Source organism: Schistocerca piceifrons, chromosome 5 (assembly GCF_021461385.2).
Source record: "Schistocerca piceifrons isolate TAMUIC-IGC-003096 chromosome 5, iqSchPice1.1, whole genome shotgun sequence".
Classification (NCBI taxonomy): Eukaryota; Metazoa; Arthropoda; class Insecta; order Orthoptera; family Acrididae; genus Schistocerca; species Schistocerca piceifrons.
The window spans coordinates 563,554,434-563,575,267 of NC_060142.1; the positions used below are offsets into that span (position 1 = coordinate 563,554,434).

At 43.1% G+C, this 20,834-nt stretch overlaps 1 protein-coding gene across 1 annotated transcript in view; it reads right to left on the bottom strand.

Annotated features, from left to right (window-relative positions):
• LOC124798201 (diacylglycerol O-acyltransferase 1) overlaps nucleotides 1-20,834 on the bottom strand; it is a 144,746-nt gene that overhangs the window by 79,923 nt on the left and 43,989 nt on the right. The window contains exon 2 of the mRNA XM_047261502.1: nucleotides 892-1,020. Coding sequence (XP_047117458.1) covers nucleotides 892-1,020 — 129 coding nt within the window. The remainder of the gene's footprint in view (nucleotides 1-891; nucleotides 1,021-20,834) is intronic.

The window sequence follows — 20,834 nt, forward strand, 5'->3', positions numbered from 1 at the left end:
GAAAAGATTTTTTATTTGGCATTTAATGTAGATAATGTGGGGGGTGGGGAGGGGGGGGGGAGGGATTAAATTAAGGAGATGGGACATTAACAGACTGAAAGAACCAGAACTTGTTGAGAATATAATTTAACTGGACAGATAGGTTGTCGAAATTTTCAAAGGGAAAGGAATACAGTAAAAGACAATGGATAGCTTAGATAGAAAAAACAGTGAATGCAGCAGAGGATCAGATAGGTAAAAAGACAAGGGTTCATAGAAATTCTTGGATAACACAGGAGATATTGCATTTATTTCATGAAAGCATTAAATGAAGCAGGTTAAAAGAATACAAGAATCTAAAAAAAGTTAGTGACAGGAAGTGCAGAATGGCTATAAGGCATATTTGAAAGACTTAGAAGCATATTTCATTAAGGGAAAAAAAGAGATACCACCTACAGGAAAACTGAAGACATTTCTGAGAAAAGAGAAGAGCTCAGATGGAAAACCAGTGCTAAGCAAAGAAGAGAGAGCTGAAATGTGGAAGGAGTACTAGAGGTGTACAAGGGAGCTGAACTTGCAGGCAATATTATAAAAACAGAAGAGAATGTAGACGAAGGTGAAATGGAAGATATGATGCTGCGAGTAGAATTTACCCAGAAGTAAACTACGTCCTGACTAGTAAATTGTAAGAGTGTGAGTGTGCACGCACCAGTTACCTCTGAAAATGGACATTATCCTAAAGCTTAGCATGTTTTCCATTTTGTTTACACGTCTATTAATCACTGAGCAATTCAGCTGTGTGAAGTGGTTGCTTTTATTTCTTCCATTAATTATGTTCCAGTATTCTCTTTTCAAATTTCCATGAAACGATTCGCTTCTTAAAACCATCAGATTAGTCAGTGGATAACTTACTTTATTAGATTCTCCAGAAGCAATCTCATTCCACCAATAGCAAGCAGCAGGAACGCCCAGTTAACAAATCCGACAAAGTTGTCAAATCCTGATGACCATGAAAATAGTGAATCCCTGGGTCTATGACATCTGAAACAAAGTTACAATAGATTAGGTGAGAGTAATTGATAGAATAAGGGTAAAAAGGATACTGTGCAGCTCCAAGGAATGACTTATTTGTTTACCCTCTCATTCGTTATATTTATTAAGTTGTATGAGCACTCAAAATTACAATTTCATACAAAAGGCACTATATACAATATAAAGTAATTGTATCTTCAAATTGCCCAAAATAGACAATTTAAATTTATCAGTAACAGTGCCTTTGTATTTATCAGGAACTTCTCATATGTTATCTAAACTTCAAACAATATTTTATGGCAGTTGTTTTTTGTATTTGTTTGAAAGGAAAACCTTGTTAAAATAACCAAGTCAAAACTGTTAAAACATTTGCTATTTGTGTGATACTTTGTTTACAATCCATATTTAAATGCAGCTACCATATGTCTGAAGTTATCCAGGTGGAAAGAGAGTGGCCACTTTTGTGAAAATGCCTTTTTAAACTATAATTATAAAGCTACATCTACACCTACATAATACTCTGTGAGCAACCACAAGATGACGGTGGTGGAGTGCATCTTTTAACACTACTAGTCATTTGCTTTCCTGACCCATTCACAAAGATAGCAAGGGAATAACAACTGTCTATAATCCTCCATACGAGCCCTAATTTCTCTTATCTTTGCAGTCATTATATGACATATGTTGGTGGCTGTAAAATCATCCTACAGTCAGCTGCAAACCCTAGTCCTCTGAATTTTCTGAATAATGTGTCACAAAAAAAGTGTGGTCTTCCCTCCAGAGATTCCCATTTGAGTTCACAAAGCATCTCTGTAATATATGTATGCTGAGTGACCTTACTAGTAACAAATCTAGCAACCCACCTCTGAACTGCTTTGATGTCTTTCTTTAATCTGACCCAGAGGGTATCCCAATCACTCTACCAGTACTGAAAAATGGGTCACACTAGCATTCTGCACACAGTCTCTTTTACAGCTGAACCAAATTTTCCTAAAAGTTTCCTAAACAATCAAAGCCTACCATTCATCCCCATCATTGTCATCACAAGCTTGTTCCATTCCACATTGCTTTCCAGCATTACATCTAGATATTTAACCAATATGGCTGTGTCAAGCAGCCAACTACTGCCACTGAACATTACTAATTTATTTTTCCTTATCTGCATTAAATCCTATTTTTCTTCATTTAGAGCAAGCTATCACTCATCCCATCAATTAGACATTTTGTTTAAGTCTTCTCTTATTCCACTACAGTCAGTTATGATACCTTCCCATACACAACAGCATAATCATCCAATAGCTGTGGATTGCTGTCCACCCTGTCCATCAGATCACTTATGTGCACAGATAAGAGCAGCCTCATCTCTCTTCCCTGGGGCACTACGACAATACCCTTGTCTCTGATGAATGCTTGCTGTTGAGGGTAACATATTGGATTGTAGGATATAATTTCCAACTGATGTTGAGAGTGAGCTGATATGAAACTTCCTACCAGATTAAAACTGTTTCCCTACTGAAAAGTCCCCAATCCAGTTACAAATTTCATTTTATACACCATATGATCATGCTTTTCACAACAAATGTAGGTGTGGCACTTTGTCAAATGCTTTTCAGAAATCAAGGAATACTGCATCTACCTGACTGCCTTGATCCAAAGTTTTCAATATGTCACATGAGAAATGTGCGAGTCGGGTTTCACATGATCCATGTTTTTGCAATCCATTCTGGTTGGCATTGAGGAGATCAATCTGTTCATGATACCTCATTATGTTTGAGTTCAGAATATATTCTAAGATTCTACAACATGTCATTGTCAAGAATACTGGATAGTAGTTTTATGGATCACTTCTACTACACTTCTTGTAGATGGGTGTGACCTGTGCTTTTTTTCCAAGAAATGGAAATGGGTTTTTGTTCAAGGGATCTACAATACATTGTAGTTGGAAGAGGGCTTATTCAACCACAAATCTGCTGAGGATTCCATTAGGACCTAGAGCTTTGTTCAGTTTTAACAATTTCAGCTGTTTCTCAAAACCTCTGGCAATAATACTTATTTTATTCACCTTTTCAGTGATAAGAGGATTAAATGGGGCCTGTTCTCCAGGGTTTTTCTTTGTAAAGGAACATTTGAAAATGGAGTTAAGCATTTCATCTTGTTTTGCTACCCTCAATTTCAGTTTGTCTCATTTGCTAGAAACTTGACACTAACATAAGTCTCTTTATCACATGACGTGTGAACTGTCGTGGGGTCCTGTAGTGGGCAGGTGTTGTGGCAACAGTAATACACCTTCTCACCTGTATCTGCATCCATACTCTGCAAATTACTGAAATCCATGGCAGAGGGTGCTTCCTACGGTATCATTAAGCTCGCTCTTGTTCCATTCGCATATGGAGTGTGGAAGGAATGACTACTATAACATCTTTATGTAGCCATAATTCGACTAATGTCGTCTTTGCAGCCTGATTGGGTGTGACCTAGTAGTACTCATTGTATGTTTAAAACCTGGTAGATGGATAAAAATGAGGCGACTTTCAGAAGAATCAGCACTGAAAAGAATATGTGATAAAACTGAGAAGAAGCAGGGACAGGAAAATAAACCATGTTTTAAGACATCAGGGGTAACTTCTACGGTACTAGAGGCAGTTACAGGCTAAAAACTGTAAGTGAAGACCGATACAGGAAAAAAATTTAACTGAGAAATTTGTGTATAAATTATACCACAATAAGAAGAGTTTGGCACAGGAGAGGAAATCATTTGGAGCTGCATCAAACTGATCAGGATAATGACTTTTTTTTTTTTTCAAAGTTATTGCCACTTCAACCACATTGTTTGATCTTTCACCAAAAGATGCTAACACTGACACTCACAAAGATTGTGCCACATCGATGAAGTCAGCTAGAAACCCAACAGCCTTAAATTAAATAGCTTTCAAGATACCACAAGCAGTTACCCAAAGCAATGTCTTAACAAAGACATTGGAGACTGACACATCAAAGGGAAGGAGTGTGTCGCTGTATATGGATTCAACCAAGTTGTGAAGGAACAGACAGAATTTTTGTTCTGTGGCATGGTGTAAGTAGACCACCACAGTATAGAAGTGCTTCATAAAGAGACATGATCTCTGCACACTGATAAGAGCTTTCTATGTATAAAATTCCTTGAAACCAATTCTGTAAGCAATACTGAGTTATATACTGGTGACGAAACAGTAAAGGAAGATTATCCATGTCTTCCATGTATGGTGAAGTCTAAACAGAAATATTCAGTAGAAAGAACAGTCCAACTTCATGGACATCTGGATTGGTATCAGTACTTTCATCACTAGTCAGAATGTTTCCGCAAGCAAGTTTCTTAATATGGTCCATTGTTCACAGAACTTATGTCTCATGGCAGATTGCAATAGAAGAAATGGGCTTCATCAATGAATTATAGGAATTTAAGTAGGGTCATACTGAGTGACAAATTGTGATCAATTTGACACTCGCTGACTTTGATGGATGTCAATCTTTACTCACTAAAATGTTTTGTGGGCATGGGCAGATGAGGACAGTACCATCAAATTAGCTCACTTTGGTCCATGGTCCATCAGTATATATATATATATATATATATATATATATATATATATATATATAATGTTGGTTGATGATTTAGGGACCAGACAGTGAAGTCAGTCTTTCAGTCAAGTGGGTGAAGTTAGTAATGTCCACCAGAAATTTAATGTAATTATGAAAGTAACTAGGAGCAGTAAACTTTAGGCACTGAAAGCAATATTGATGCCAAAGCTGAGAAGGAATTCAAGAAGTAGTAGAAGTACATGGATCAAGCCAATGCATGGGTCAGAGCAGACAAATAGTCTTCCAGGGCACATCAGTGGTGAGAGAAAACCTCACCCATACCTGAATCCTTCCAATTCAATTACAAATGTTTTCTTTTAGGGCACAAAAAGTGACTGTGGTCATACACTCATATCAGAACCACAGAACATGAAGACAAAAAGAGTTAAAAGTGACTATACATTAAGCCCAATTAATGTAATGAAAGATCACTAAAAATGGTGACTGAGAACGGTCCATAAAATTCACCATAGGGACAATGGAGGTCCTGAACTAAAACTTAAATGCCCTTCACCAAATTGCTACAATGGATAAAAAGTGAAACATATTTGACAGCCCCCGTGTCATTCACCTAAATTGCCGATAACTCAGATGGCAAACATAAATGAGAACATAAGTGGTTAAGAAGGGGCATTGTATCAGGAAATGACAAACCACCAAAGGTTGAGGTCAATGAGAAAGTGTTAGGGGAGCACCACTTAAATGGCAACAGCTAGAAAGACAGTGCCCAAGACACAACCTAGCTAAAATGATCTTATGGCGAGGGGGCTGAGTGGAGGTCTGCCAAGCCACTGAGAGGAGGTTTGATTCCCAAGAGCTTCCTGGCAGATTAACACTGTGTGCCAGACAGACTCCAACTCGGGACCTTTGCCTTTGGTGAGCAAGTGCTCTACCATCTGACCTACCCAAGCACGACTCACAACCCGCTCTCACAGCTTCAATTCTGCCAATACCTCATCTCCTACCTTCCGAACTTCACAGAAGCTATTCTGCAAACATTGCAGCACTCCTGGAAGAAAGAAAGCTGTGAGGATGGGTTAAGAGTCTTGCTTGGATAGCTCAGATGGTAGAGCAGTTGCCCACAAAAGGCAAAGGTCCCGAGTGTGTGTCAATCTGGCACACAGTTTTAATCTGCTAGGAAGTTTCACTGTTTTCAGCAGTTATGAACCAATGGGGAGGGGTTTGTGGAGAGTGGAAGGGGTATGTGGTGACAGCACATTCTGAAGTTCATTTCTAAAAGATTTTGCTTGAAGTCATCCAAACCCACCGTGCCCAGCATCCCTCCCTCAGTCTTTCATCCAAAGTCTATTTACACTCTTGTTATAAGGCCTACTATAATAACTGAAGCCAGCAATTCCAAACACAAATCTTAAAACACCCACATATCAAATGACTGAAAATGCAAAATTAAAAAAGAAAAGAAAAACAAGCAATGTCAGAATTCAGTCTTTTGTAGTGATGCATTTTATTTTATTTTGAAACAATGTATAACTACTAGTTTTCATATTCTGCACTGACTGTGTAGCTGTGTGTGTTCAGCCACCAAGCTAGCAGTCCCTAGATTCAGGAGGCAAGGTGGTTTGACTCCATCCACTGGCAACCTTAAAAATGATTCTGTGGTTTTCCATTTTCAATTTAGGCAAATACTGGGGTTGGTCTCTTACCATAGGCCACCTTTCTTTCCTGACACACTCCAGTTCCCTTAAAGATACAGCCCCTCTACTTAAATGAAAATAGTTGCATTTAAGGCAAGCCAAGCATCTCTTCACAGATCTTGGCACTAAAAGCCACATGATAAATAAATAATAACCTAAATTCTCCTCATTTAGGCTCATGTATCTCTCTGCCAGGACATTCCTTAATACGTAAAATGAGCTTTAGATTGCACAAACTGATACACGCATACTTAAATGTCAAAATCTCTGAAGTGTGAGGAGGAATAATTCCAAATAATTTGTACTTTTGCCACCAAAAATTATTGTAGCTTCTCAGCTGAACAGTGCTCTCTTTATTCCAAAACCATTGTCAGTAATAAACCCAGTGTCACAAAATATTTGTGCTCATACATTCTCCATCGCTTCCTCAGCTCAAATCCAGACAAAGAAGAAGGGTGTAAAATGACCTTGGAGGGTAAAGGGAGAGTGGAGCATAACAGCTGTTTAGTGGTTTGCTGAAATACAATGCTCCTGAGTAATGAGACTACTACACTAGTTTTCATCAAGATCATTTTTGGATAAAATGATTTATTGTCCTCTATGGAAATTCAGAATTAATGAAAAAGTTGAGTCTTTTTAAGATCCTCAAACAAATTGGATCCTCCCCCTCCATCCTCCCCTTGATAAAATCCTGGTCATGTCCTTAGTAGGGGTGATTTAAAGACTGATTTTTTCTTGTATAAATCAAAGCACAGCTTCTAGCAAAAATGTTTCTTGGTACATTAAACTACATTACATTTTCTACTAAAAAGGTCATATTCATTTTGGCTTTAACAGTTTCCACATTCACAGGTCAGTAAAAATGAACATTACCCTTAAATGAAGTGGGTTAAAATAAATATTCAATGCATGTGCCACAAGTAAGTTCAGTAGAACTGTATTAATGGGTAAACTGTGTTCCAGGGGTGCAACAGAGTGGAGGGGAGGAGGCATATGTGGGGTAGAAGGGCGAGGGAAGTTAGGTCACCGAACTGTTGTCATGCACTTCCCTCTTTCATAGCTCTTCAGAATAAAGATTAACCAGGCAATTAGTCTACCTACTCAGCTATGTCACAAGAAGCAACTACAGGCTGTTTCATGATCTTCTATCAACCATCCACATTGTGTCTTAATCACTGGTGACATGATGTGCAGAAATGCCTAACGGTGTTTATTTGCCACAAAATGCATTAACACTACATAGAAAGCAAAGCTGAGTTACTAATAATACCAATGCAAGTAATGCACACCATTCTACATTGCCAGAAGGGGAATTTGTTCTTAGTCATCCTTTATGGCAGTTCTAGTGTCTTCCGGAAAACAGCATTTCTGTCCAATTTCCTTATGAGAATAGAACAAGCAACTTCACTGAGGACATCTTTACATGTAGTAGTGTTATTTTCACGATGACCAAGAAGTGTAATTTGTAAGTTCTGCTGTTGCCTTAAAGCACAAAACAACTAAGGCCATAAGCAGCCATGTCATAACTTAAAACAATCATTATCAAAGGAATTTGAAGTCAATAATACGCAGAGCCTAATCAGCTGTAGTACAGAGACAGCTAAAAACTTGTGGATGTTATGGGTCTTAGATCATTAATAACACACTTAAGCTGTTGAATGAATATTTATTTAAGCACAGAACAAGGTGAATACAGCATAGCTGAACAAATTTAGTGCACTCGGTACACATAGACAAAGTGAATCAAAGATCCTCGGATCCAAAGATATGGTGCATTACACCAGCGGCACCACAGTTCTTGAATTTCGTTGGCACATCAGACCGAACCGAAGGGGACTGCTTAGCTGAGGGGTGAAAATGTCCTTCACATGACTATCATTCACAATGTCACTAAGTGGCATGCTCTGTGTGTAGCAGCCATTTCTGCGTAGCTGCACTTGACTGGCCTCGTCAGAACGGTCACGGTTAAGTGGCCACCAGCATGGATGAACCCAGGTAATTTTTCACTTTTAACCAAATGCACATTAGGTACACTAGTAAAGACACAAGCACAGTTAATAGGGTTCGAGGCACTATCACAGAAGGACACTGGTAGAGCCATTGTTCCAAATACAGTGTGGACCAGCACATGAAGTCCGTTAATGATGAAACAAAGCACAAAATAATTCCTGAACACATGACAATGATATTGGGGTCGCCATTGTGGATATTACGTTTTTTTTTGTTTTTTTTTGTGGTTTTAGGGCGCACAACTTCAATGGTCATTAGCGCCCTGACTACGTTAAGAATGCACCGCGAGACAAGTTTAAAACAACAACTAAAAGGGAAAACACGATAAAAGACAGACTGACAGGCATAGGATTAAAAAACATCATCATCAAATGTCCTTAGAGAGGTTTGTCAAATTGATAAAGCGAAGAACGCGAGCAGCTGCTCGTGGGTCATCCGCTAAAACGGCATCTAGAGTACATAGTAGGTTAAGATCTAGACGCAGTGTGTTAAAATCCGGACAGGACATGAAAATGTGGCGGACCGTCAGCAATTGCCCACATGGGCAGAATGGCGCCGGCGCAGCCGTCAGCAGATGGCGATGGCTGAACCGGCAGTGTCCAATGCGTAACCGGGCCAAAACGACCTCCTCCCGCCGAGAAGGGCGGGAGGAGGACGTCCAAGCCGTGGGAAGAGGTTTCAAGGCCCGAAGCTTGTTGTCTGTAAGTGCAGCCCAATCGGCATGCCACAGCGATAAAATTCGCCGACAAATTACCCTGCTACAATCCGACGAAGGGACATAACAAGAAGCTGTCTGAGGCTGGAGGACCACAGCCTTGGCCGCGGCATCTGCAGCTTCGTTCCCAGGGATACCGACATGGCCAGGGACCCACATAAAGCTAACCAGAGAACCGACGTCCACCAGCTGCTGAAGAGAGCATTGGATCCGGTGCACGAAAGGGTGAACCGGATACGGATCACTGAGGCTCTGGATGGCACTCAGGGAATCAGAGCAGATGACATAAGCAGAATGTCGGTGGCGGCAGATGTAAAGAACAGCCTGGTAGAGGGCAAAGAGCTCAGCTGTGAAGACCAAACAATGGCCATGGAGCCGGTATTTGAAACTTTGTGCCCCGACAATAAAAGAACACCCGACCCCGTCATTGGTCTTTGAGCCATCTGTATAAATGAAGGTCATATTGATGAACTGCGAACGAAGTTCAACAAAACGGGAGTGGTAGACCCAACCGGGGGTAACCTCTTTTGGGAGCGAGCTGAGGTCAAGGTGAATGCAGACCTGAGCCTGGAGCCAAGGTGGCGTGTGGCTCTCGCCCACTCGAAAGGTTGCAGGGAGTGAAAAATTAAGGTGTTGAAGGAGGCGACGAAAGCGAACTCCAGGGGGTAGCAGGGCAAAGACATACAACCCGTATTGATGGTCGAGAGAGTCGTCAAAAAAGGAACGATAAGACAGGTGGTCGGGAATTGACAGTAGCCGACAGGCATACCGACAAAGCAGTATATCGCGCCGGTAGGTGAGTGGCAATTCGCCAGCGTCAGCATGAAGACTCTCTACGGGACTAGTATAAAACGCTCCGATCACAAGTCGTAAACCCCGATGTTGTATGGAGTTGAGGCGGCATAAGATGGATGGCCGTGCAGAGGAGTATACGAAGCTCCCATAATCCAGCTTGGAGCAGACGATTGATCAATATAGACGAAGCAGGACAGTTCGATCCGCTCCCCACGCCATACCACTGAGAACACGGAGGACATTTAAAGAACGGGTACAACGGGCAGCCAAATATGACACATGTGGAGACCAGCTAAGTTTCCTGTCAAATGTAAGACCTAAAAATTTTGTTGTCTCCACGATTGGGAGAGCAACGGGACCGAGTCGTAAGGACGGTGGGAGAAACTCTTTGTAGCGCCAGAAGTTAATACAGACCGTCTTCTCGGCAGAAAAACGGAAGCCATTGGCGACACTCCAGGAGTAAAGACGGTCAAGAGAACGCTGAAGACAGCGCTCCAGGACACGTGTACACTGCGTGCTGCAATAGATGGTAAAATCGTCCACGAAAAGGGAGCCAGATACATCAGCTGGTAGGCAATCCATTATTGGATTGATCGCGATGGCGAAGAGAGCGACGCTCAAAACTGAGCCCTGTGGCACCCCATTCTCCTGGCGAAAGGTGTCTGACAGGACAGAACCCACACGTACCTTGAACTGTCGATCCATTAAAAAGGAACGAATAAAAAGAGGGAGGCGACCGCGAAGGCCCCATGTATGCATGGTGCGGAGAATGCCCGCCCTCCAACAGGTGTCGTAAGCCTTCTCCAAATCAAAGAACACAGCCGCGGTCGGGCGCTTCCGCAACAAGTTATTCATAATGAAGGTCGACAAGGTAACCAGATGGTCAACAGCAGAGCGGCGCCTACGAAATCCACATTGTACATTGGTAAGTAAGTGTCGAGACTCGAGCAGCCAAACCAATCGAGAGTTAACCATTCGCTCCATCACTTTACAGACACAGCTGGTAAGCGAGATGGGTCGATAACTAGAAGGCAAGTGCTTGTCCTCCCCCGGCTTAGGAATCGGGACAACAATAGACTCGCGCCAGCATGTGGGAACATGTCCCTCAATCCAGATGCGATTGTAAGTACAAAGAAGAAAACCTTTACCCACAGGAGAAAGGTTCTTCAGCATCTGAATATGAATAGAATCAGGCCCTGGAGTGGAGGACCGTGATCGGCCAAGTGCGTTTTCGAGTTCCCGCATGGTGAATGGGGCATTATAACTTTCACGATTCGAGGAGTGGAAGTTAGGTGGCCTAGCCTCCTCTGCCTGTTTGTGGGGGAGGAAGGCAGGGTGGTAATGAGCGGAGCTCAAAACCTCGGTGAAAAAGCGGCCGAAGGCATTGGAGACATCCTCAGGGGCCACAAGGACGTCATTCGCGACCGTCAAGCCAGAAACTGGTGAGTGGACCTTAGTGCCAGATAGCCGGTGCAGGCTACCCCGGACAACAGAAGGAGGAGTAAAACTGTTGAAGGTGCTTGTGAAAGCAGCCCAGCTGGCTTTCTTGCTTTCTTTAATAATACGACGACACTGTGCACGTAATCGTTTATAATTGATACAATTCGCCACTGTAGGGTGGCGTTTAAAAGTGCGTAAAGCACGTCAACGAGCACGTAAAGCGTCTCTACATGCTGCGGTCCACCAGGGGACCGGTACGCGACGTGGAGAAGAAGTAGGGTGAGGGATGGAATATTCAGCAGCAGCGAGAATGACTTCCATGAGGTGTGCGACTTGACGATCGCAGCTTGTGAAGGTTTGATCCTGAAAGGTCGCCCTGGAAGAGAAGAGCCCCAGTCTGCTTTGGAGATGGTCCAACTAGATGAGCACGGAGAGGGGGTATGCTGCAGGAGATGGATAACACACGGGAAGTGGTCGCTCGAATATGTATCAGAAAGTGCATACCACTCAAACCGGCGTGCAAGTTGGGGAGTACATATAGAGAGGTCTAAATGGGAATAGGTGTGAGATGTGTCCGAAAGAAAAGTAGGGGAGCCAGTATTGAGGCAGACAAAATTGAGCTGGTTGAAAAGGTCTGCTAACAGGGAGCCCCTCAGGCAGGATGCTGGAGAGCCCCAAAGGGGATGGTGGGCATTGAAGTCTCCAGTTAACAAAAATGGTGCAGGTAGCTGAGCAATAAGTTGCATCATGTCTGCCCTGGTAACGGCAGATGACGATGGAGTGTAAACGGTACAAATGGAAAATGTAAAAGTGGGGAGAGTAATACGGATGGCAACTGCCTGCAGGCCGGTGTGCAACACGATGGGATCATAGTAAATATCATCCTGGACCAGCAACATAGCTCCTCCATGAGCCGGGATACCTACCACAGGGGGTAGGTCAAAACGCGCAGAGGTGTAGTGTGCCACGGCAATTTGATCGCATGGGCGTAGCTTCATTTCCTGGAGAGCTACAACGAGCGGACGGTGCAAGCGGAGCAGCAACTTCAAGTCCTCTCGGTTGGAGCGAATGCTGCGAATATTCCAGTGAATAAGTGCCATCGTAAGAAGAAAAGGAAGATGAAAGAAGGGGTCACCTCGAAGGCCGCTGAGGGCCTGGCTTCGAGCGAGCACTGGCGCCGCTATCAGTAGGCGGACAGTCATCCTCCATTGGGTCTATAGGTTCATCTTGGGAAGATGGCCGGGAGGGGGAGCTTCCTCCGCCGGTGAACGGCCAGATGTTCGGCTACCAGCGGTGCGGCCAGGCGAAATGGATGACGGCCTGTGGCGGCAACCGCTGGGTGGCGCAGGACAAGAAATGCGCCGTGGCGGAGAAGGAGAACTGTGCTTCCTATGAGCCTTCTTGGAAGGACGTTTGGTGGAAGTACCGGTCGAAGGCCGGGAGGTCGAGGTACAGAGGAAGTCTGCACGGGACGGTTCCTTCTTGAAGGCCCGTGCATCTGACTTCTGGGTCTTCGCCTTAGCAGAAGCTGATGAAGGGGCTGGTGTCTGTGGGGTGATGGGAGGAAGAGGAGACGTCGACCGCGCGATCTTAGCACTGGCCGAACGGACGACCGTGGTGCTGAAGGTCAGATCGCATGTCTGGGTTGCCACCTCCCTGGTAGACCGAGGAGAGGCGAGGACAGTACTGTATTTCCCCGCTGGGAGCAGCGTGGGCTTCCTACTAGCCAATAGCTTGCGAGCAGCTGAGGTGGACACTTTCTCTTTGACCCGAATTTCTTGGATACAGCATTCTTCCTTATAGACAGGACAGTCGCGGGAGGATGCGGCATGGTCACCCTGACAGTTCACACAACGAGGAGACTGAGGTGGACAGTCACCCTCATGGGCATCCCTGCCACAAGTGACATTTAGCCGCATTGGAACAAGACTGTCGAGTGTGATTGAAACACTGACACTGGTAGCAGTGCGTAGGTGTCGGGACATAGGGGCGAACAGAAATAACCTCGTAGCCTGCCTTGATGCGCGATGGCAGCTTAACACTATCAAAGGTCAAGAAAAATGTCCGGGTTGGTACAAGGTCATTGTTGACCTTTTTCATGACCCTATGAACAGCCGTCACGCCCTGCTCAGCGAGGAAAGATTGAATCTCCTCGTCAGTCAATCCGTCGAGGGAGCTAGTATAGACTACACCACGAGACGAATTCGAAGTTCGGTGAGCCTCCACCCGGACAGGGAACGTGTACAGGAGTGTGGCCCGAAGTAGTTTTTGTGCCTGAAAGGCGCTCTCAGTTTCTAGTAATAAGGTACCGTTACGCAACCTGGTACAAGATTTGACAGATCCGGCTATGGCATCTACGCCCTTCTGGATAACGAAAGGGTTGACAGAGGAAAAATCCTTTCCGTCCTCAGATCGAAAAACGACGAGGAACTGTGGGGCAGGTGGTAGTACTTTTGTCACTGGTGGCTGGTCATGTTTCCGTTTTTGGGCAGAAGTCGAGAGAGATGGAGTGAAATCCATTGCGGAGGAATCCCCCCATGATTGCCAGCGTCTCCGATGGCGCGCTCCTTCCTTGTGGGGACCCTCTCAGAGGGCACTCCCGCCTTAGGTGAATGTTTACACCTCAGGTCACACCTCCCGAGAAACAGACGGAGGGACCAATCGGCATGGTCAGAAGGTATCAGCTCAGGCAATCACCCCTCCCTGGGCCTGGCCTTTACCAGGGGGTACGTGCGTGCCTTACATGTCTACCCAGGGCGGGGAATTACGCGTTACCCCGTCACCGGCTACGCATGCGAACGCGTGGGTCGGCCTTCAGGCACGCACAGGGAGGAAGGAAGAAGAGGAAAAAGAAGAGAGAGGGAGAGAGAGGACAGACTCTCTCAAACGCCGAGGCGGAGACCAGAGAAGGCAATGAGAAGGCAAGGAGAAGAAGGCAATGAGAAGGCAAGGAGAAGAAGGCAATGAGAAGGCAAGGAGAAGAAGGCAATGAGAAGGCAAGGAGAAGAAGGCAATGAGAAGGCAAGGAGAAGAAGGCAATGAGAAGAAGACAAGGGAAAGAGTAAGGAAGACAGTGAGATGGAGAAGAACAAAGCTAGGAACCAACCAAAGGAGGAAGAAACGAGAAGTAAAAAACCAAAAAGACCACAAATATAGGTTGTGGGACCGTCCGTCTCCAGACGCAGGCGCTAACTACCCCCTTGAGGGGGATGGACTCCTTTTAGTCGCCTCTTACGACAGGCAGGAAGACCTCGGGCCTATTCTAACCCCCGGACCCGCAGGGGGTGGATATTACGTGTCTTAGATCAGTAATAACACACTTTAGCTGTCGAATGAACATTTATTTAAGCACAGAACAGGGAGAATACAACACGGCTGTACAAACAGAGTGCACTCAGTACACATAGATAAAGTGAATCAAAGATTCTCGGTCAAAAGATATGGCACTTCATGCCAGTGGTGTCACAAACTAAATTATCACTTCCCCTTTGAGGAGGTTGCTCAAACAGTTGAAAATTCAGTTTCCTTGACCATATTACGACAAATGAAAAGCAGAACATGATCCTCAGCTCACCCTGTTACATGCTATAGTATCTTTTAATTCTGATGGCAAACATACTTTAAGTAGTAAATGGTTATAAAAATAAGCATTGGGTCAAAAAATGGTGCACTGCAGTAAGCACAGTGGTGCTGGGTCTCCATTTAAGTGGTGGTGACGAACAACGATGCCCAATACGCAGCTAGCTAAAAATGTCTCCTCACGATGAGAGGGGGAGGTGTTTAATTTCCCAGAGTTTGCCCCCATATAGAAAAGACTAGTGGTCATGCCAGAGTGAGAATGTTCCTACAAGCAGCAACACAGGCATCTGTAGAGACAGAATAACTAAAATGCCTAGGTAGTCTGATTGTAGCCTTGGCAACAGCAGCAGAAACTTCATTTCCCAACACTCCAACGTCACATGGGACCCACATAAACATCATGTTTGATCCATCATCAGTGAGGTGACACATTCTTGGATACATTATACTAAGGGGTGGTATGTGAATAGCATATAGAAGCTCTGGAGCACAATAAGTAAATCTGAACTTAATACACAACAGAAGTGTGTCATCAGATGTACTGGGTGGCCTGATAGAGGGCGGAGAGCCCTGCAAAAAAAAAATCTGGCACTTTACTAGAAGCCAGTATCTAAAATGTATGTTGCCAATCTGGCATCACAGTTGGTTTTACAGCCATCAGTGTAGAGGAAGGTGCTATCTCCAAGCTGCTTGCAAAGTTCAAGGAACTTACAGTGATAGGTTGAGTCTAGAGTAGTGTTGGTTGGTTGTTTTGGGGAAGGAGACCAGACAGCGAGGTCATCGGTCTCATCGGATTAGGGAAGGACGGGGAAGGAAGTCAGCCGTGCCCTTTGAAAGGCACCATCCTGGCATTTGACTGGAGCGATTTAGGGAAATCACTCCAAACCTAAATCAGGATGGCCGGACACGGGATTGAACCATCGTCCTCCCGAATTCGAGTCCAGTGTCTAACCGCTGCGCCACCTCGCTCGGTCTAGAGTAGTGTCCTTGAGAAGCAAACTAAGACCAAGATGAATGTGGACATCTGCAAGAAGTCAAGGCATTTCAAGGCTCTCACCCCTCGATGATATGGCAGGTAACTTAAGATTATGCTTCTGAAGCCATATACAAAAGCAAACTGTGGAAGGCAACGAAAAAGTTGCACTTACCCCATAATGGTTATCAATGGAGTTATCAAAAAGGACACATAAGATGGATGGTTGGGCATAGAGAACACATGACGTGTGTCTCTGCTGAGGAGGTGGTGATGATGCTGGTATTACAGTGGAACTTCGGAAGCATCTGCATGTACACTTCACTGGGCTAGTCTAGAACGCTCCTGTGGCCAAATGTATGCCTTGATGGTCGATTGTGTTCAGATGGCACATAAAATAGATGATTGTGCAGCTGAGTATAGGAGAAACAGTCCATTTTTATTACCGGTAGATAAGGGATCAGTATAACCAGAGGATGATTTTCTGATCTGCTCCCCATGAAGTATCATTTAAAACACATTTGATATTTAGAGATCAGGTACAGCATGCTACCAGATAAGGTATGTGGGAGAACCAACAGTTTCCTATTGTGTGTGAGCCCCAAGAATTTCGTGGTTTTGACAAATAGAAGAGCAACAGGACCAAGATGTAAGGACAGTGGAAGAAACTCCTTATGCCACAAGAAGTTCAGCCAGACAGTTTTTACAACTGAAAAGTTAAAGCCTTTGTCTATTCTCCATGAATAAAGATGGTTGAGGCATCACTGAAATCACTCAACTAAATATGTCGATTGACAGCTGCAGCAGATCACAAAGTCATCCACAAAAAGAGAGCCCGAGATGACTAGCAGGGAACAGTCCATGACAGGGGTAATTGCTATGGAAAATACAGCTACACTCAACAGAGCCCTGAGGCACTCTGTTCTCCTGAATAAAAGTATTCAACAAAGCTAAACACTTTGAAAACCTGTATTTTTAAAAGCTCCTGAATAAAATGGAGCAAGAGGCCTCTGAAGTCCCATGTGTGCATTGTGCAGTGGATGCCCTTCCTCCAGCAGGTACCTTAAGCCTTCTCCAAACAAAAAAACCACAGCTGCAGTTTAGTATTTGCACAGAAAATTGTTCATTATATGGGTTGACAGGGTGACAAGATGATCAATAGCAGAGTGGTGCTTATGAAATCCACATTGTGCATTTGTTAGCAAATTTTGAGACAAGTCACCATACCAGTTGACCATTGATCGTGCAGTCCATCACCTTGCAGACACTGTTGGTGAGGGAAACTGGGCAGTAGCTGGTTGGAAGATGTTTGTCCTTACCAGGCTTAGGTATGGGGATTACAGTCGTTTCACACTGATAATTTGTAAGTGTGGTGCTGTCATTGACCTATAGTGTTGGTGTTAAAGGGCTGGATTGATAAATGTGGCACCTTACAACCAAATCATTGACATCATACTGTAAAATCATGTAATTGTGTTGTATTCAATTGGTGAATTAATGAATGACCAAAAAGTGATTGCATTTCTCTCACTATTCACTGTGTTACTGGTATAATGCTCGAAAATATTTTTCATTCAGGAATTGAAAGCTAATATGTCTGATGGATTGACACTGATCGCATTCAAGTGTAAACCAGTAATCTCATGTTGGCTCACTTAGTTACAATAGCTCCAGTTCTGTAATACCTAGGTGACACACTTCTGGTGTAGGACAGTGCAATTTAAGCCTCTGGCACTTCATATATTAGGAGAGCTGAGGGTGAGGTGAAGCACCTGGTACCCTTCATGCTGTTCAAAGTATTCCAGGCAGTGATAGTGAAGATAATTAAATCAACATTGTCAGATACATATTGACATGTTACACTTTGGACAAGCTCTTCAGTGTAATAGACAGACGATAGCTCCAACTCTTTAGCTCTTTTACACAACTACTTACTTAACAATTTCAAGGAATTCTCATTCAGACTTAAAATTACTCCACTTTGTGAATATAATCTCAGTGAAGTAATTCTATCTACTCATGCAAGAGGATAGTAAATGCTAGGGAGTTATAGTCAGTCTGGACTGAAAAGTGAGCACTGCTCGTCATGGGGAAAGCCTCTTGCCTCTCCTGGAAGAACAGTGCAGTTACTGTACAGGTGGACTAAGCATCACTTTCTCTTCTATATGCAGTGATTTACACAGATTTGGCCCATAAGCATTTCTAATGCCAGTGTTATTAGTAACTCATCTGTGTTCCATGTAGTGTTAGCATGCCTCATGGAAAATTATCACCTCCAGCCATGCCTGCACAATGCATCAAAATCCATAAGGTGTGCTGTGGGGTAAACACATTGTAGTTGTTTCCTGTTAAGTAGTTTGGTAGATAGAGTGGGGAATCAGCTGCTTGATCTTCAATCTGTAGACCTATGACGTAAGTCCACGACCACAATCTGTCAACCTAACTTCCCTCACACTTCTAACCACAGCCCTTCCCCCTCCTCCTCCTCCTCTCCTCCATGTTACACTTCTGGAACATAATTTAACCATTATATAGATCTACTGCACTTCACTGGTAATCCACGGTGTTTGATCTTGCAGCCTTTCTTGTCATTTTACTTTGGGAAATGCTACATTAAAATGGTATTTAATTGTTGAAATAAATGCATCATATTTTCCCATTTACATTCTTGGCCTGTAGGGTTCCATTACACTTACAAGATCGGCCGTTTCGTTACGTAAACGGCCATGACATGTCCACGGAAAGTCATAGCTGACGAATTTTAGATTAACTTTCGGGCACTTTTCGTGTAACCAGTAGTTGCATTTGATACACAGAATACCCTTCATCACACATGTTTCACATTCTCTACATGAAGAACTGTTCATTTTTTGGCTTTTTAACAAGAGAGAAGCGTCACTACACTTTTCTATCGGCGCCATCTTATGTCACAGCTCAAAGGCTGTTTGGAAATCAACTGGTTATAAATCTAAAAAAAAGACTATGTATGCTGTGTTTAAAAACAAGGAGAAGGCTGTAGACATGGATTTAGAGGTTGATGGAACAAGGCTGGAAGAAGTAAAATCTGCTAGATTCTTAGGTATTCTTGTGGATAATGAACTGAAATGGAAAAAAAACAATGTCTGTAAGAAACTTAACTGTCATATTCTTAATGATGGAGCTATCACAGTATTCAGACAAAAACCTTTTGTGTACAGTGCATCATGGACTTTTCGAGCCATACTTACAGTATGGAGTGACTGTGTGTGGAAACGTAAACAAACAAGAGACAAAACGAGTGTTCACATTACAATAAAAGCAATTAGGACCATTTTAAGAAGAAAGACCTCAAATGTGCAGAAACTGTTTGAAGAAGTTGGGTATCTTAACTTTTTCATCGTGTATACACACACACACACACACACACACACACACACACACACACACACACACATACGTATATACACACACACACACACACACACACACACACACACATACGTACACACACACACACACACACACACACACACACACACACACACACACGTGTGTTTGTCGACCTGCCAGCACTTTTATTTGGTAAGTCACATCATCTTTGTTTTTATATATATATATATATATATATATATATATAACAAAATTGGCTCTGAGCACTATGGGACTCAACTGCTGAGGTCATTAGAACTTAAAACTAGTTAAACCTAACTAACCTAAGGACATCACAAACATCCATGCCCGAGGCAGGATTCGAACCTGCGACCGTATCGGTCTTGCGGTTCCAGACTGCACCGCCTTTAACCGTACGGCCACTTCCGCCGGCAATAAAACAACAATGTACATCATAAAAGGTAGTGATGACTGGATTACAAACGCTAGTGCCCACACTCACAATACAAGAAGGAAGAATGACGTACGGAGCATACCCCACCGACTGGCAATGTTAGAAAAAGGACCCCAGTACTCTGGTATCAGACTACTAAGAAGTCTTCCTAAAAACCTGCAAGATAGCGTACTTGACAATGACTTTCCAAAGAAACAAAGACTATCTCATTGAAAAAGTTTTACAGTGCTGCAGATTATTAATGCCATTAAATTTTCATATATTGTTATTCATTATCAATTATGTAAAAATGTAAGCTTAAGGGGTAGAAAAATAAGTGATAATGAATATTACTACTTTGACATGTCTTATATTACACGTAAATTTACTGTACACAATGTAATCTTACAGGATCAAATAAAATTCAATTCAACAAGTGAAACACACATTGAATATTTATTTTTAACTCACGTCATTAAAGATAAACAATATTTCAACTATCTGCAGTTCTTCCAACCCCTGCAAAATTGAAACTATGAGTGCTAGAGGAAAAATTAATAGGCTTTTATATGTAGGAAATTTAATGCAGTTTAATTTTGCACTGGGAAACAATTCTGCAAAAGCAGCGGTTTTTGGGCTATCAAACAACAACAACAACAACAACAACAACAACATTGAAAGTGACCTTTAAATAATCCCCTATGTCAATGCTCACACTTCACCTGTAACAATTTTTAGTATGCTGTTCATGTCATTCCCTTTTATCACTGTGCAAAAATTTAACTATACGAATTTCCCCTACCACCCCCCCCCCCCCCACCCCCGCCCCATCTATCTTCTCTGGTCTTCATTGACTGTTCTAAGAACTCCACTGACAAGCATAAGCTGACTGTATAAGTGGCAGCTGTTAACGGTACCAATGTCCAACAGCAAGCGGGTGGTCATGAAAACAGGACCTAGCTGTAGTCAAACTGAAAGGTATTTTAATTTTCAATCATGTGACAAGAAAGGGTTACACACTGTCGATAGTAAACAAGGCACTCGATCGTTTTAAATTATGGATATACCGAAAGCAGTAACAGCCATCGCCCACCCATGCGTTAGCCAGGACCAGCTACTGCCCATTGTTGGCCGCACTCGAGCGCAGTTTTGTTAATTAGTCCAGTTCTCACTTACAGTTAAATTTAACAGAAGTGCTATCATTTATTGTTCTTGTTCTGTGTACTGCTGTGATGT